Genomic DNA, 18,926 nt, shown 5'->3' on the forward strand with positions numbered 1-18,926 from the left:
TTTTTTTTATTAATATAAAGAGGACAGATTTCATGTATTTCAAAGATACAGTTTTAAGAACACAGTGATATTGCCTTCCCTCCTTCCTCCTTCCTTCTTTTCTTAATTTTTACAACATACTTTTTATTTTTTGACAGGCAGAGTTAGACAGTGAGAGAGACAGAGACAGAGAGAAAGGTCTTCCTTCCATTGGTTCACCCCCCCAAATGGCCACTATGGCCAGCGCGCTGAGCCAATCCGAAGCCAGGAGCCAGGTGCCTCCTCCTGGTCTCCTATGTGGGTACAGGGCCCAAACACTTGGGCCATCCTCCACTGCCTTCCCAGGCCACAGCAGAGAGCTGATTGGAAGAGGAGCAACCGGGACAGAATCCTGCACCCCAACCAGTACTAGAACCAGGAGTGCCGGCGCCTCAGGTGGAGGATTAGCCTACTGAGCCACAGCGCCGGCCACAATAACATACTTTTGATTTACTTTATAATCACAAGCTTAATGCTCCCCTAAATATAGTGCTCAACAAGTAAAGTTAGAAAGGCCACTGTTCCAAAGATTATAATATTATAAACAACAATCATATCATAAGATGTCAATTTCACACTTATGCATTCAGGGATTTTTTTGTACTCTATATATTAGCTACCATAAATCAGAGAAAATATATTTGTCTTTTTGAGACTGGATTATTTCACTAAGCATAACGGTCTTCAGTTGCATCCATTATGTTGCAAAAGACAGGATTTCATTCTTTTTTATGGCTGAGTAGTATTCCATCATGTATATATACCACCCTTTCTTTGTCCTATCATCAGTTTATGGGAATGTGCGTTGATTCTCTATCTTATCTATTGTGAATTGAGCTACTATAAACATGGGTTACAGATAAATCTTTCTCTTTTTTTTTTTTTGTTTTTGACAGGCAGAGTGGACAGTGAGAGAGAGAGACAGAGACAGAGAGAAAGGTCTTCCTTTGCCGTTGGTTCACCCTCCAGTGGCCGCTGCAGCTGGCGTGCTGCAGCCGGCACACAGCGCTGATCCGATGGCAGGAGCCAGGTACTTATCCTGGTCTCCCATGGGGTGCAGGGCCCAAGGACTTGGGCCATCCTCCACTGCACTCCCTGGCCACAGCAGAGAGCTGGCCTGGAAGAGGGGCAACCGGGACAGAATCCGGCGCCCCGACCGGGACTAGAACCCGGTGTGCCGGCACCACAAGGTGGAGGATTAGCCTAGTGAGCCGCGGCACCGGCCAAATAAGTCTTTCATATGCTGATTTTTCTTCCTTTGAGTATATTCTCAGGAGTGAAATGGTTGGGTCAGATGGTAGATCTAGTTTCAGATTTCTGAAGAATCCCCATACTGTCCTTCATAATGGTTGTACTAATTTACATTCCCACCAACAGTTTATTAGGTACCTTTTTCTCCACAGACTTACCAACCTTTGTTTTTTGTTTTTTGTTTTTAATTTTTGGATGAAAGCCATTGTAATTGTGGTTTTTATTTGCATTTCTCCAATGGCTGGTGATCCAGAGCATTTTTTAAGATTTCTGTTGGCCATTTGCATTTCATCCTTTGAAAAGTGACTGTTCATGTCCTTTGCCCTTTTCTTAACTGAATTTTTGGTTTGTTGTTGATGAATTTCTTGAGCTCCTACTATATTTTGGATATTAATCCCTTATAAGATGCATAGCTTGCAAATATTTTCTTCCACACATTCTGTCAGTTGCCTCTTTACTTGGTTGGGTGTTTCATTTCTGTGCAGAAGCTTCTTAATATGATGTAATCCCATTTTTTCAATTTAAATTTTATTGCCCATGCTTCTAATATCTTATCCAAGAAATCTTTGCCTAAGCCAATGTCTTTCAGTGTTTCCATATGTTTTCCTCTAGTAATTTGATGGTTTAAGGTTTTAGATTTAGATCTTGACCCATTCTGAGTTGATTTTTGTATAGATATATCTGCATACAGAGATCCAATTTTTCCAACACTATTTGGTGAGGAGACCATCCTTTCTTCAGGGAGTGATTTCAGCCCATTTGTCAAAAAACTAGTCATTCATCAAATGGATAAAAGAATCCTTCTTTATGGATTTGAGAGTTTATCCCCTCTTTATCAAGGAAAGGCTGGACTTCTCACAGTTAAATAGAAGGTGAAAAGGATACAATTTGAACTATGAACAAGAAGGTGAAAATACAGGAAGATAGTGCAGTTTAATGAGTATCACAGCAGCACGGTTAAGTAACATGAATAAAATAATTCCTTGCTTGAGGAGCCAGTTTTGTGATCATTTAAGACACTACTTGTACCTCTTGCATCTCATATTGGAACTCTGTTTCAAGACTTTGCTTCTCTACTTCTGACCCAACTCCCTGCTAATGTGCCTGGGAAAGCATCTAATAATGGTTCAAGTATTTGGTCTCTGCCATCCACATGGGAAACCCAGATGTTGTTTCTGCGTCTTGGCTTTAGCCTGGCCCAGCCCCAGCCATAGTGGCCTTTTGATGTGGACCAGTAGATGAAAGATCCCTCTCTCTCTCATCTTGTCTTTCAGATAGATAAATAAATATTTAAAAAAAAATTCTTGGATTGAGAAGGTGAAATCAATGCATATGCCCCTGACAATTTTCTTCTTACAGTGTCCACACATGGAGGAAGTATTGTGGGATCTCTCTTGGGCCTCTTTTATAAAACACTAAGCTCATTCGTGAAAGTTCTGGCCCATGACCTAATCACTTGTTAAAGGCCCCATATCTTACTATCTTGGGAATGAGGTTTTCAGTATATGAATTTCAGGGACACATTACCCTAGAGAAAACTATGCAAGTATTTATATATAAATAGAGGGTGGATGCTGGGCAAGGAAATATAAATAATTTTCACTATGAAAGCTTGTTACAGTATTTTAAACTTTAAATGACTCCCTGAAAGTCACTCACAGACATACTGCTCAGTACATTTTCTGCTTGCATGTAATTAAATATTTTCTACTTGCACTCAGCATGCTTATCTACTTCCTTCTATGTTCCTTTATGTGTTGCAATACTTTCCCATACTCGTGAAGGCCAAACAGAACATTTGTGAAACCCCACTGACACAAACATTCTAGAAATGAGTTCAATTCTACCAGTGAGATGTATTTGTATGAGATTTGAAGAGCAGAAGTGGGGATGGTGTGGGAGAATGGTGAATTCGTTCTCTCAGTGGCCAGAATGGCCCTGGTATTACATGATCACCAATATCATGACTAGGAACCAGTGAGACATCAGTCAGACTATCCTGAAGTTCCCTGGTTTCTGAACGATATCTTCTGAGACCTGACCTTGAACCTCACAACAGACCCTGACCTCCAACCAACTAGGCTTGCAGTAATCTGGGCACCTAATTCCCTTTATCAAAGATCTTCCTACTAAAGGCACCTTAAATGGCTCTGTTTCCTCCATTTATCCGTGAATGACACAGTTATCACAAAGCTCCGTTGATATCAGTACCCACATAAGCTACAAGCTTCGCTGTACCTTCTTCCAGGACAGTGATGTGGCTCACCGATATTATTTCCTTTATTTGCGCAGATGGCAGAAATTTGTGGAGCTGCTAAGCAGAGCCTCTTCTGATTTACTGTCCGATTTGCCTACAGGTAAGTTCCATTATTTTGTTGTTCCTTTGAGATCTTCCATTTCCCAGAGCTATTGTTAACTATGGTGCTTAGCTTGAGTGGTTGTTAGGTTTCATCTCATTTCTCCCTAAAATGTAAATGGAGCACCAGTAAAGGAAAAATGAGAGTAATATTTATCTTAAAAACTATTCTTTGAGCCCAGCTGATAATAAAAGGTGTAATTCTCCATTTAATTGCATCATGAGGCATTCTCAATGGCAGCCTTTGAAAATGAACACAGCATACTTAACAGAAGTTGGTGTTATTCAATAGATTTCAGTTGCACAGTCCCTTAAATCTAAGAGTCCTGAAGCTTAATGTTTATTCTACTGATACCTCAACCAAAAACCTCCAAGTTGTACATAAATGATGAATGCATCACTTTTGTAATTACTTTTTGGAAGATAGAAATCACAAAAGTATCCTTCAGGTACCATTCAGTTAAAATACAGTATGACAAATTGATAAAGCTATGCAATTGTAAAATAATGTGGCTGGATTTCTAAGACATATTATTAAGCAAAGTTATAAGGATGAACTGGGCAAAATATTTGGCAATTAGCAAGTTTTAAATATAAGAGTTGAAAAATATGCATGGATATTGATCTGCTTTTGTAGTTTCTCTATGTACTATATCCATCAATCATTTACTGGTATCCTTCGGATAAAAGTGCTAGGTATACATACACACACAGAGGGTGGGGGATGGAGCTAAACATTTCACCCAGAGGGAATTTACTATGGGGCATTAGTTACATAAGTATCAGAAGCCTGAAAGAGCAGAAAAATAGAAGATTAGTCTACTAGTTTCCCTGTCACAGGACTGACATAACAAATTAACACTCTCCTGGTGGCTTAAAACAATAGAAATCTCTTTTCTCACAGTTCCAGAGATGCCAAGTGTGAAATCAAGGTATCAACAGGGTCTGACAGCTCCAGGAAGGAACCCGTCCCTGTCTATTCCAGCTTCTAATGACCCCAGGGCACCCTGCCTCTATCTTCACATGACCTTCTTCCTTGTATCCCTGTATCCAAAGACCGCTCTCCTTTCTCTTATAAAGACACCAGTCATTGGATTTAGGACCCACTCAAATCTCAAATGACCTTGCCTTGACTAGATTATAACTGAAAAGACTGTTTCCTAGGTACCAGCGACGAGTGCTGGAGCATATCTTTTCAGGGGGCAATGCTGAGACTCCTGAAGAGATGTTGTGGAGTGTTCATCTGACTTCTGAACGTTCACACAGGGCCGGTGCTGAGGATGCTGAAAGCCATTCCAGCAGTACCTCTTCTCTGATGCTGGACAGATTCCTGTTCTATCCTCACACGGCCTTTCTTCTCAGTGTGAGCATTGCTGGTGTTTCTCTGTTCAAATTCCCTTTTCTTATGAGGACATCTGTCAGATTGCATTAGTGCCCACCCTAACAGCCTCACTTTAATTAGTCAGCTCTTTAAAGGCCTTATCTATTGTCAGAGTCACATTCTGATGTCCTGGTAGTTATGGCTTCAACATATAAATTAGAGGAAATACAATTGAGTCCATGGCATATGGCATAACAATAAGATATAGGATGAATCTTGTTTTTGCAAGTAATCACCTTACATAATGTAGCACTTATTTTATTTATCCATTTTCTCAGACTTCTCATCTCTAAAAGGGTCAATCCTTTTAATCCTGTGAACTTGTTTTTTAATATATATAAGATTTTAGCAAAAATATATAATACCTATGACTTTCACTGATGACAAGATAGACTAGCTTGCAGAAGACTAAACCACCTGGCAATAACACCTAGAAGGCTAGATAAAGGACAAAAAAACATTTATTTGAAGGGAATTCAAGTTGAATTGACAGAAATATGGAGAAGACAAAATCTTGGTGGAAGAAAACAACATCTTATTAAAAAATCTCTAAATTATCCATGCAAAATGTTTAGCTTAGATTAAAAAATTCCTATAGAATGATGCAAAACAGACCATGCATTTTACCATGCATTTTGAAATAACCATTATTAATATGTTCAAGAAAATGAATGGTAAGATGAAAAACTTTCAGCAAATAATTTGAGCCTATATAATAGGCTTTGTGTGAAAAAAACACAAAAACTGAATTTTAAAAACTCAATATATGAATCTAACAGAACATTAGACATAGCTGAAGAGACAATAAGTGAACTGGAATATGGCTCGAGAGAAAATATTCAGATTGAAATATAGATGAGAAATAAGGATGAAATATACAAAAAGTATATAAGAGGAAGTGGTGACAACATCCCACATCCATGTAATTAAAGTCCCAGAAGGATAGGAGAAAGAGAATAGAGACGAAGTAATATTTGAAGGAGTTTTTACTGAGGTATTTCCAAAAATATTGAAAGAATTCAAATCAAGAAAGAGCCAAGAGATGGTATGTACTCTCATTAAAACAAATACAAAACAGCATAGGCTCTGCCAAATTACTGCTATAGTTTATTTAAAAAAATTTTTATTTTATTTATTTGAAACACAGAGTTAGAGAAAGAGATAGAGACAGAAAGAGAGAGGTCTCCCATCTGCAGGTTCACTCTCCAGATGGCTGCAAGTGCCGGAGCTGCGCCGATCTGAAGCCAGGAGTCAGGAGCTCCTTCCAGGTCTCCTACATGGGTGCAGGAGCCCAAGGTCTTGGGCCATCTTCTGCTTTCCCAGGCCACAGCAGAGAGCTGGATGGGAAGAGGAGCAACCGGGACTAGAACCGGTGCCCATATGGGATGCTGGTGCTTCAGGCCAAGGCATTAACGCACTGCGCCACAGCGCTGGCCCCCAACTGCTAGAGTTTAAAGTCTAAAGTAGTATTTCACAAAAGTAAAGTATGAGGCCGGCACCATGGCTCACTAGGCTAATCCTCCGCTTTGCGGCGCTGGCACACCAGGTTCTAGTCCCGGTCAGGGCGCCAGATTCTGTCCCGGTTGCCCCTCTTCCAGGCCAGCTCTCTGCTATGGCCAGGGAGTGCAGTGGAGGATGGCCCAAGTCCTTGGGCCCTGCACCCCATGGGAGACCAGGAGAAGCACCTGGCTCCTGGCTTCAGATCAGCGCGATGCACCGGCCGCGGCGGCCATTGGAGGGTGAACCAACGGCAAAGGAAGACCTTTCTCTCTGTCTCTCTCTCTCACTGTCCACTCTGCCTGTCAAAAAAAAAAAAAAAAGTAAAGTGTGGCCCTCAATTTTAATCTCTACAGTGTGGTACCTATGACTGAGAGACAGGAAGAAAGAGATGCAGAAAGCAAAGAGCTGAGCTGAAGCATGGCTGCCAATGGAAGAAAATTTAAAGGGAATGAAGGGTAGCTTCGGAGGCTCATTTATTCTCTTCTCCAAACACTTCCTGATGACCTGTCACTGGAGAGTTGGCCTCTTTTATTAAGGGAAATACTATCCACAGTAATCACTAGTTAGAACCATTTAGATTGAAGGGACAGGAAAAAAACAACTCAGCTCATACAATAAAGGGATTTTGATTTATTTAGGTAAAAAAATATGGCAGCTGCAAGGATTTCTGGGCATGGTTTCATCTAGCCATTCATATGTCCGACCAAAGATCTGCTTTCTTTCTGGCCATCTGTTTTTCTTTACCTGGTATTGCTATACTCTCCCCACTCTCCATGGTGGTCCCCTGTATTAGTCTCTTCTGTATTAATATGACAAATATGTGATTCTGGGTAAGAGATAATGAAAAGAGGTTATTTGACTCATGCTTCTCATGGCTGCAAAGTCCAAACAATATGAAGTAGGCTTTTGTCAGGACTCCCTGGTAGCAGAGAAGCAGAAAGGGAGCAAGCCGTATGCAAAAGAGAACCAAGGTATTAGGTGACCTCAGTTTACAACAACTCCACTCTAGAGAGAACTAATTCAATCCCTGGAGACATGATCCACTTCCTTGAGAGAGCATCAATCCATGATGATGGAACCCCCATGACCTAATTACCTTCATGAGACTCCACCTCTTAAAGGTTCCACCACCTCAACATTGTCATCCTGGAGACCACCCTTCCAGTACATGAACCTTTGGGAGACAAACTATATCCAAACTTCCTTCAATGACTCCAGACATTCCTTCTGCAATAGTAAATTAGCTGTGGTAGTTATGGTCCTAAGGTTTTCACAGCTTCTTTAAGAGTAGGTTCTGGCCAGCGCCACAGCTCACTAGGCTAATCCTCCGACTCACGGCGCCGGCACACCAGGTTCTAGTCCCGGTCGGGGCGCCAGATTCTGTCCCGGTTGCCCCTCTTCCAGGCCAGCTCTCTGCTGTGGCCAGGGAGTGCAGTGGAGGATGGCCCAAGTGCTTGGGCCTTACACCCCATGGGAGACCAGGAAAAGCACCTGGCTCCTGGCTCCTGCCATCGGATCAGCGTGGTGCGCTGGCCACAGTGCGCTGGCCGCGGCAGCCATTGGAGGGTGAACCAACGGTAAAAGGAAGACCTTTCTCTCTGTCTCTCTCTCTCACTGTCCACTCTGTCTGTCAAAAATTAAAAAATAAATAAATAAAAAAGAGTAGGATCTGCCAAGAAAGAGTGAATTGTGGCCGGCTCCGCGGCTCAATAGGTTAATCCTCCGACTTGCAGCGCTGGCACACCGGGTTCTAGTCCCGGTCAGGGCACTGGATTCTGCACTGGTTGCCCCTCTTCCAGGCCAGCTCTCTGCTATGACCCAGGAGCGCAGTAGAAGATGGCCCAAGTCCTTGGGCCCTGCACCCACATGGGAGACCAGGAGAAGCACCTGGCTCCTGGCTTCAGATCAGCGCGATGCGCTGGCCGCAGCACACTGACCGTGGCAGCCATTGGAAGGTGAACCAACGGCAAAAAGGAAGACTTTTCTCTCTGTCTGTCTCACTCTCTCTCACTGTCCACTCTGCCTGTCAAAAAAAAAAAAAAAAAGAGAGAGAGAGAGAGAGAGAGAGTGAATTGTACTACCTGTATCTGTAGCAAGCATAACAAAGGCTCAGATTAAGTTTTACATCCATGTCTGAACCAGGACTGTTATTACTACACCATCACAGGCTTAAATTAATCAGAGACAAAGTTTAGAGTTGGAACTGGAGCTCAACCTTCTCAAACCACCGAGACCTGGGAAGGGGGAAGAATGGTCCCACAAAGCAAAATACCGTTTTTATCACCAGAAGGGGATAATGAAGGAGAGAACCACCAAAGAAGGAACAGATCCTGGGATGCAGGAAGGCAAGGGAAGGGAAGAAAACAAAAAGGATGGAAAGGGAGGGGAGGGGAAAAGAGGGGAAGGGGAGGAGAAGGGAAGGGGGAGGAGAAGGAGAGGGAAGGGGAGGGGAGAGGAAGGGAAGGGAAGGGGAGGGAAGGGGAGGGGAGAGAAGGGGAGGGGAAAGGAGGTGAGGAGGGGAGAAGGGAGGGGAGGGGAGGAGAGGGGAGGGGAGGGATTAACTACAATCCTACAATTGTGTGGCATGGCCCATGAGGCCTTTTATCTCTGCAAACACTTAATGCACTTCTCTTTCCTTTCCCTTGTGCATTAGCCAGGCTCTCTGCTCAGCTAGTGCTTAAAAGCATCAGAGATTTCTGCCTCAAGTCTTTGCCTTTACTGTAATTATATCCCCCAAAGATTCTTTCCCCAGATACTTTTCACTGTATGCTCTCATGGCTCACTCCCTGTTTCCCATTCCAAAATAGCACCTTCCATTACTTTCCACCCTCATAACCAGTTTTAATCAGGCTTATAGCACTTTTCAGTACCTGGCATGATTTTTTAAAGACTTGGACAGGGGGGTGGATAGAGAAATAGAGGAAAAGAGAGTTCTTCCATCTGCTGGTTCACTCCCCAACTGGTTGCAACAAGCTAGGCCAAAACCAGGAGCCAGGAATGTCTTCTGGGCCTGCCACATGGGTGGCAGGGGCCCAATTGCTTGGATCATCTCCCAGTGCTAGCCTAGGTACATTAGCGTGGAGCTGGATCAGAAGCGGAGCAACCAGGACTTGAAGAGGCAATGCGATACGGGATACGGGATGCTGACATTTCAAAAGGCAGCTTAACCCAATGTGATTCTCTGTATCTATTAGTTTGCACTCAGCGATAGAAAGCACGTTTCATGAGAAGAAAGAATCTGCTGTGGTCATTGTTGTGTCATAGTGCCTAGGACAGTGTCTGGCATTAGTAAGTGCTTAACAAATGTTTGTTGAGTGAATAAATGGATTAGAATCACAGACTTAATCCTATCTCTGTTTTCTTACTCAGGTAACTGAAATTTCTATCACCCCAGTTTCTTCATCTGTCAAAGGAGAATAATTGCTCCCTCATATTGTAATTCATTTAATTACGTGGAGAAGGTGTTATTTATAAATCTTTAACACATCTAAGTTTCCTTCTCACAAATGCTTCATTCTATAAATCTGATGAAGCCAGAAGCCTTGATTTAAATCAGTTGTTTGCTACTTTAGAATCACCTAGGGACTTTTTTTTAAAGCACCAAACTAGAGTCTGACCTCCTGAAATTCTGATTTAGCATGTCTGGCGGGATGCCATTGGAAACTCCCTAGGTAGACCTAATGTGCAGCCTGCACTGAAGATCACTGATTTCAAGTCATTAGTTGGGACAGTCAGGAGGACTGGCTATAGAACCGTAAGAATCTACTGGAAGCCATGTAAAACCTACCCCTTCCAACACCTGGAAATCTCTAGAAACCAGCCTGGTTTATTGCCTCCAATACAAATCTTCTACTGGCAGCCTAGACAGATGGTTATTATTTATCCACCCTGCTGTGTTAGAAAAGGAAAAATGAGCTCTGCCTCAGAATTTTCAAAAAGTTTTTACATACGCAAACCATTACCTTTTTATATTACGTTGGATGTTAGAAAGGGGAAAGGGAAGCTTAAAAGAGATTGAGTGGACCGGCATGTATTTTCTTCTAATGGAACTTTCTGAAATGCACAGTGGAGACGAAAAGGACTGGGAAAAAGTCTGGGTTCTAGATCTCATTCTAAAAGGCATAATGTACTGAAAAGTGGCCAAAAATATGCCTGGTGCATTGTAATTAACATTAGGTTCTCTTTACTTGGAGAACTAAATTTTCTTAAGGTCATTTAATAATAATAACACAACAGCAAATAACAATACCTTGTATTGAGCATTTTCCTCTGTTTTATTTTTACCACCACAATATTAATACAGATTATTGTAATTTCACAAATGAAATGATTGTGATCCAAAAACTTGTAGTTGGGGCCGGCACTGTGGCATAGCGGGTAAAGCCACCACCTGTAGTGCTGGCATCCCATATGGAGGCCGATTCGTGTCTTGGCTACTCTACTTCTGATCCAGCCCTCTGCTATGGCCTGGGAAAGCATGGAAGTAGGCCCAATTACTTGGGCCCCTGCACCCAAGTGGGAAGACCAGAAGGAAGCTCCTGGCTCCTGGCTCCTGGCTCCTGGCTCCTGAATGGGAAGTGAACCAGTGGATGGAAGACTTCTCTCCCTCTCTCTCTCTCTCTCTCTGTGCCTCTCCTTCTCTCTGTGTGTAATTCTGACTTTCAAATAAATAAATAAATCTTTAAAAAAAATTTGCAGTTGGTGCAGGTAAGACCTAGGATTAGTATTTGGGGCCTGTGCTGTGGCGTAGCAAGTAAACCCACCACCTGCAGTACCAGCATCCCATATGCCAGTTCGAGTCAGATAATAAGATTAACATGTAAAATCTCTTAGGGCTGGCACTGTAGCATAGTAGGCTAAGCCTCTGTGGCACCAACATCCCATATGGGTGCCGGTTCAATTCCAGCTACTTCTCCAATCCAGCTCTCTGCTATGGCCTGGGAAAGCAGGAGAAGATGGCCCAAGTCCTTGGGCACCTGTACCTGTATGGGAGACCCAGAAGAAGCTCCTGGCTCCTGGCTTCAGATCAGCCCAGCTATGGCTGTTGCAACCATTTTGGGATTGAACCAGCAGATGGAAGACATCTTTCTCTCTCTCTCTCTCTCTCTCGCTCTCGCTCTCTCTCTCTTCTCTGTAAATCTGCCTTTCAAATAAATAAATCTTTATAAAAAAGGGATTAGCATTCAGATCTGACACTAAAATCTATCTTCTTACCTTTGTGCTGTAAATTGCTTCTATAATCCCTTTAACTGTAAGCTTTATGAGTAAGAATAATTTGAACCTTTTTTTTTTCTCCTGAAATAAACAAAAAGCTTTTTTTTTGACATACTGGGTAAAAGAAGCAGGGACCAAAACCACCAGGTGATGATGGGTTTCCATGACAACTTAAATTTTCAATGTATCAGATAAGATCAGCATTGAAGGGGGTACCCTAAGTGGCTGCCATCAAGACCCATATTGAGGCCAACATTGTGGCATAGCAGGTAAAGCCTCCACCTGCAATGCCGACATCCCATATGGGCACTGGTTCATGTCCCTGCTACTCTAGTTTCGATCCAGCTCTCCATTAATTGCCTGGGAAAGCAGGTAGAAGATGGTTCAAGTGTTAAGGCCCCTGCTATCCACATGGGAGACATGGAAGGAATTCCTTGCTCATGGTCATTGTGGGCATCTAGGGAGTGAACCAGCTGATGGAAGATCTCTGTTCTCTCTCTCTATGTAACTTTCAATAAATAAATATTTTTTTAAATATCCACTTTAAGCATTTATGAAAGTTTATAGTACTTGGGTTATGTATGGAGAATAAATACAAAGAAGGAGTGAGCATTTGGTGCAGCAGTTAAGATGCCATTTGGGCTAACTGCATCTCATATCAGAGTATGTGGGTTGGAGTCCTGGCTCCATTTCCAACAGCAGCTTCCTGCTTATGTGGACCTGGAAGGTAGCAGGTAATGATGGTTCAAGAATGCGGGTCCTTGGACCAGCCTAGGAGAGCTGGGTTGTATTCTAGGTTCCTGGCCTTGGCCTGGCCCAGCTCAGCTGTTGTAGGCATTTGAGTAGTGACCCAGAAGATGGAAGATCTCTACCCATTTATGTCTCACTGCCTTTTAAATAAATAAACAAATAAATAGAATTTTAAAAATTAAATGCAAAGAAAAATCTCTCCAAGGGCAAAACAGGATGGGGCCACCACTGCTGTGCAGCAGGTTAAGCCACTCCTTGCAATACTGACATTATATATTTCAGCACTGGCTCATATCTTGGCTGTTCCAGTTCTGATCTAGTTTCCTGCTAAAATGCTCCCATGAGGCAGCAGATGATGTTTCAAGTACTTAGGTCCCTGCCGCCTATGAGGGAGACCTGGATGGTGATCCTGGTTCCTGGCCTTGGCCTGGCCCAGCTCTGGCAGTAGTACCCATTTGGGGAATGAACCAGCAAATGTAATAGATTCTCTATCCTCTCTCTCTCTCTCTGTCCCTTTCAATGAAATAAATAAATAATCTTTAAAAATAGAAGAATCGGAAAAGGAATTAGAGAAATGGAAATATATGTTCAGTGACTTTTTTTTTCCAAATTCCAATAAGGGCACATGCTCCCTTATTTATTCAACAATCATGCATTGAGTACCTTCTCTAGTGCTGGCTGCTAGGGCTTCAGAGAATGTTATGAAACTACATTGTCTTCTCCATCAAGAAACTGAAGGAGAAGAATCCTATTAATGTATAGGCACAATGCCACAGTCTAACAAAAGGTTTTTAAATCTGGTATGTGAATTTACTTATAAAGCTTCCTTACATAAATACCTCTATTACTTAGCATTTATTGAGCAATTTCTGTACTCTAGATACTTGCTTGACACTTTCTAGTTCATTTAATGATGATAATCTTCTATAGGTGTCATTATCCCCATTTTACAGAGAGGAAACTGAGGCACACAGAGGAGAGTAACTTACCCAAGGTCATGCAGTTATTAAAGATAGGTGTCAGGATTCAAACCCATGCCATCTGGCCTCAGCCTATACAAATGCTCTCAAATCTCTATGTTACACTAGCTCCCTCTAGATTTTGTCTAAATTTATTGATTGAATCATTCTAATAACCATAGAGAGACCAGCTCAGAAATTATATGTGTATACACACACACACACACACACACACACACACATGGAGAGAGAGATGGCATATTTGAATTGTGTCCAGAACACTGAAGCTGATGCTTCCAGAAATCCATGCTGTGAGGTCATGACAGAGGTTTGCCAAATAAATACAAAAGTACTTCAAAAAAAATAATGAAAAATAAAATTAAAAGATATTTATTTTGGTGCCAAATTATCTAGAAATCTATACATACAAGGGATCTTCAAAAATTCATAGAAAAAAAAAATAAAAACATATGCATGGATTTCAAAAATGTGTGGCACCAAATAAACCTTAAAAAGATTAATTTATTTATTTGAAAGACAGAGTCAAAAAGAGAGGAATGGGGAGAGAGAGACTGTTTCATCCACTGGTTCACTCCCCCAAGGGGCCCCAACAGCCAGAGCTGGTCCAGGCTGCAGCCAGGAGCCCAAATCTTCGTCCTGGTTCCCCACATGCATGGCAGGGTCCCAGATTTTTCAGTCATCTTCTGCTGCCTTCTCAGGGAGCTGTCAGAAGTGGAGCAGCCAGGACTCAAACCAGCGCTCCAGTAGGGGATGCTGGAGGGTGTTGCAGGCAGCAGTTTAGCTCACTGTGCCATAGTGCCGGTCCCCAAAATAAGCTTATTTTTAATCACATTTCTCACAAACTTTTTGCAGTGCACTCACAAATAAGTTATCAAATCAGATGGCAGGTGCTAAGTGGTAAATCAGTGATCCCCACAGCAAGCGTTAGAGCATTGCCACAGAAGGTCCATGTTTTTCCTGCATCTGGAAGAAACCTCCTCTATTCCTGGAGACAGCAGCCTCCAGCAAGTTAACACCTGCACAGTCAGTAGAAGCCCCTGGGTTAGGGATGCTGTGCAAATGTTCCCCACACCAGACCGCTGACCTTGGAAAGAAGCAGGAAGGAAGAAGAGAAAGATTCCGGCCTAGTGCTTCAGATGCACATCTGTGTGGAAAGAGAGGCACAAGTGCCCGCCAGGAAGAAGCAGGGCTGCAGGAAAAAGCCCTGCCCGCTCCCTAAGCTCTGAGGCCCTTTGTGATTCTGGGCCTCTCTAGGGAGGCGCTGTTGTCGCCTGGTGCTCTGGGCTCCAGGCATCCACACTCTCCTTTGTCTGGAGGACTCCTGTTCATCTTTCAGCTCCAGTCTGGGTCCCTTCCTCCAAAAAGGCAGCACTGGTCCCCCTCCACTTCATCTCCTGCACCAAAATCAGCTTTACACCGTCCCTACTTCCCCATGTTTTTCTTTGGTAGTATTTAGAATACTGGTAGGATAATTTTTGAATAATTGCGGATATCTACCTCCCCAGTCGGACTTCCCCCGAGGCGGGAACCAGGCCCTTCCTATTCATCAGTGTGTCCCTACCCCCTAACACCATGTCAAACACACAACACAGCCTGTTTTCTTTGCCTGCTGTGTGTGTGTGTGTGTGTGAAGCAAAAAGACAGAACTAAAATCTTCCATTTGTTTTCTTTCTTGCTCAGGGAAGTATGAAAAAGAAGCCCCAGCCACTCCAGTGGAGGATGAAGTCCCTGGGACTGAACATGTGGTATGCACCTGGTGCAGAGAGCTTGGGAAAGTTCTTCCCACACTTGGCCTTCTCTTCACTGATGCTGCACGGGGCCCTACCCTGTGGGTTTTGATTTTCCCTCGACCCCTGATGTCAGACTGCCTTGGACTTCAAGGCTCCCCTCCAGCAGAGAGGGGAGACTGAACTACTGGAATGTGGGTCGTGTCCTAGCTGCCATGAGATACTCCTTGATACCACTGGATAATGTGCTTGCCTCCTGCCCCGAGAAGCTGAAATCCTAGCCAGTGTATGGATGGCTTTCCAAAGCTTGGGGCCATCAAAATCAAGGGTGTTTCTGAGCCCTATTTTGACATCTGAAGTCTAGCTTCCAGAAATTGTGTGACCTTTCCCCAGACATCAGATTTTAAAATGTAAGAGGCTCTCTGATTTAAAAATAAATTAAAAAATAGCAAAATCTGGCAAAGAGTTACAATGCATTTTAATATTCCCAGCATTCAGCCAGGAGGCATTGTACAGAGAATTGAAAAACAGCCTGAGTTTTTGTGTTGTTATTTTTTAAATGCCCGGATTAGAGCATAATTCATCCTGAAATGACGAGAGGCCTCTTCATGCACTTCACACGTTGAAATAGTTTAGAAAATAGTATCCATTTTGGCAAGCTTCTTGCCACATAAGAAACAACAGCGAGTGCTTTTCTCCATGAGTGTTAAGTCTGTTGTGAATAAGATTATGAAAAATACACTTGCTCTTTTATTTTGTCTCTTATTTGAGGATTTTTATTGCATCCCAGCAACAATTTATTCTCTAGCTCCTGTAGAAATAAATGGCATTTATTATTCCACAATTTAGTCCTAAACTATGCAAATAGAATATTTGCATAGTGATTCTCTCTGCAACCATGTGGATTGGCAGGAGGGGCAGTTGCTGGAAAAGCAGGGCTTGGAGATCCTACGGTTAGGTGTTCACTCTCTCCCCATGGTAGGAGGCAAGATGCCTTACATGGCACAACTGCAATTTGTCCATTTTATTCTCAAAACATCTCTACCATGTTCGAGGCTTGGGGTTAGGATACCAAGGTGCGCTGGACATAACTTCTTCCAGTAGTCTTGGATCCACTATAATCTCTGTGTGATCTTAGAAAAGCACTTGCACTTTCTAAGATAATATCACTAATTGTTCTAATCACTCTTCATTGAAACCTCCTGGTTTTAGAAATGTTCCTACCATAACGTTGTAAGCATTGCCGGAAGCCAATTCACTATAGATCCCACTAATGTAAAACAGTTGAACATCATAAAAAGTCTCAGCCAATTACAAAATCCTTTGCTTTGTGCAAGTCAGAAATGACAAGTGAATAAAAGTCATGATGTCACCCTTCTTCTTAACAACAAACACACTTAACATGTTTGTATCCAGCAAAACTTGGCAGATATGGTCCTGTGGCACTGAGGATTTGAAACTCATCCTCCTTGCTTTCCAAAGCCAGACCTTACAATAAATCTTCTTAGTTGCGAGGCCTCATCTTTGGCCAAGAGTCTGGAGAAGCTCTGGGTGGTGAATGTGTTGCCAGTGAGATGCTTGTGTTGTTTTGGTAGAAAACTCCAGAAGAGGAGTTGCAGCCAGAAAACCCTCCCGCTGAGATTCCAGCCCCTGAGGATCCTCTGAACTCTTGGAAGATCCAACCAACCTCTCAGCCTTCCACAAGCCCAGCTATGAAGAATGAGGCTGAGGAATGTGAGACGTGGATCGACAGGTTCAGGAAACTCGAAAACGCTCTCTACTTGTGTGATCTGAGCAACACAGGTGAAGAATGGATTTGAAAGCTGATATATTTTTCTTGTTTGTTTGTTTGAAGATTTATTTATTTATTTACTTGAAAGGCAGAGTTAAAGAGAGAGGGAGAGAGAGAGAGAGATATCTTCCATCTGCCGATTCACTCCCCAAATGGGCACAACCGCTGGAGCTGGGCTGGCCTGAAGCCAGGAGCCAGGAACTTCATCTGGGTCTCCCACATGGATGCAAGGGGCCCAAGGACTTGGGCCATCATCCACTGCTTTCCCAGGCCATAGCAGAGAGCTGGAGCAGAAGAGGAGCAGCCAGCATGTAAAGCAGCGCCCGTATGGGATGCCGGTGCTGCAGGCAGTGGCTTTACCTTCTACGTCACATCGCCGGCCCTGATGTATCTTTCTTTCTATTCAGGTGCTAGAATAAAAGTGAACACCTCATTTTCTTTCATTTCCTGATTGGGTAATATAATTTCTATGTAAACCACATGCCTGACACTTTGCTAAATACAATTGGAAATACAAAGATGGATCAGACAAGAGACCCTGCTAGGTTGCTTGCAGTCGATTTTCAGTCCTTCCTACTCTCTATTACCAAGGTCTAGCCCACAATTCAGTCCTGATTAAAATACTCAAGACATCCCCCCTCCCCAACCCATGTACAGCATGAACTCCAAACTCCTTAACAAGGCAAAATCTGGTGTCTGTCCAGTCTCTTGCTCCTGTTATTCTCTCAACTAATCCTGCCCAGTCATAATGAATCACATGCCTTGCTCCCTCGGTGTCTGCCTTTCCAAATCTAAGCCTTCCATCTGAGCTATCTCCTTCTCCTCTATCTACCCACCCCCGCCAATTCCCCATTCTGTCCACCTGGGTAATTGATACCTAAATATCTTACATTTGAATCCAAGCACTACTCCTCTGAGATTCCCCAGATATACCTAAGCCAACCTACATCTGGCTTCTTAGATTCTTCAGCATTCATGACTATATCCAAGATACATGAGTATATATACATAAACCACTTGGGAATTTGTTACCACCTCACCAGTAGACCACAGTCTTATCTTATCTCTGGTACCTTGCACAATTAAACATTTTCAAGAAAGGAGCAAATAAATGAATGAATGAATGTTTAATAAATAACTGACCACAAAATGTAAGATGATAAATGCCATTAGAATGTGCTATGTGTGCATTCAGTGAAAGGAGGATCCCTTTTTTGTGGGGTTATTAGGGAAGGCTAAGTTCATGTTAAGTTGATCATTGAAGGTAAAGTGCAGGTTAGACACAAAGGAATGAAATAGCCTTTCTAGCAAGTGTTTAAGGTTGGCTAAGTGAAATACTGTGTGAGGCTCAATGCAAGAAGTTCAGTCAGATTAGAACATTGGCTTTATTAAGAAAAATATTAAGTAGGGCCGGTGCTGTGGTACAGCAGGTTAATGCCCTGCCTGAAGCGCCGGCATCCCATATGGGCACGGGTTCGAGACCCGGCTGCTACACTTCCAATCCAGATCTCTGCTACGGCCTGGGAAAGCAGTAGAAGATGGCCCAAGTCCTTGGGCACCTGCACCTGTGTGGAAGACCTGGAAGAAGCTCCTGGCTCCTGGCTTCGGATCAGTGCAGCTCTGGCCATTGTGGCCAATTGGGGAGTGAACCATCGGATGGAAGACCTCTCTCTCTGTGTGTGTGTGTGTGTGTGTGTGTGTGTAACTCTGAATTTCAGATAAATAAATAAATCTTTAAAAATATTAAGTGATAAAGGCAAATATTAATAAAGCTGTATACTGAAGGGCTTAAAATATAATACTATGGAATTATTTAATTCAAGGATAATGAGTAGCACAGGGACTTTCTAAGCAGAGGGGGAGCAGAAGAAATTGTGTTTTAAGGAAGATCTTTGATGACTGTGTGCAGAAAGTGAAATTAAGAACAAAGGAGGCTAATGCAATGTTCAGCTGAGAA

The 18,926-nt window shown here is 42.8% G+C and overlaps 1 protein-coding gene across 3 annotated transcripts in view; it reads left to right on the plus strand.

Annotated features, from left to right (window-relative positions):
* C7H1orf87 (chromosome 7 C1orf87 homolog) overlaps positions 1 to 18,926 on the plus strand; it is an 83,816-nt gene that overhangs the window by 58,053 nt on the left and 6,837 nt on the right. For all 3 annotated transcript variants that reach the window (XM_051856420.3, XM_089337277.1, XM_089337278.1), the window contains 3 exons: positions 3,562 to 3,626; positions 15,131 to 15,195; positions 16,773 to 16,980. In XM_051856420.3, coding sequence (XP_051712380.3) covers positions 3,562 to 3,626; positions 15,131 to 15,195; positions 16,773 to 16,980 — 338 coding nt within the window. The remainder of the gene's footprint in view (positions 1 to 3,561; positions 3,627 to 15,130; positions 15,196 to 16,772; positions 16,981 to 18,926) is intronic.

This window comes from Oryctolagus cuniculus, chromosome 7 (genome assembly GCF_051225735.1).
Source record: "Oryctolagus cuniculus isolate XC-2025 breed Fujian yellow rabbit chromosome 7, ASM5122573v1, whole genome shotgun sequence".
Lineage (NCBI taxonomy): Eukaryota > Metazoa > Chordata > Mammalia > Lagomorpha > Leporidae > Oryctolagus > Oryctolagus cuniculus.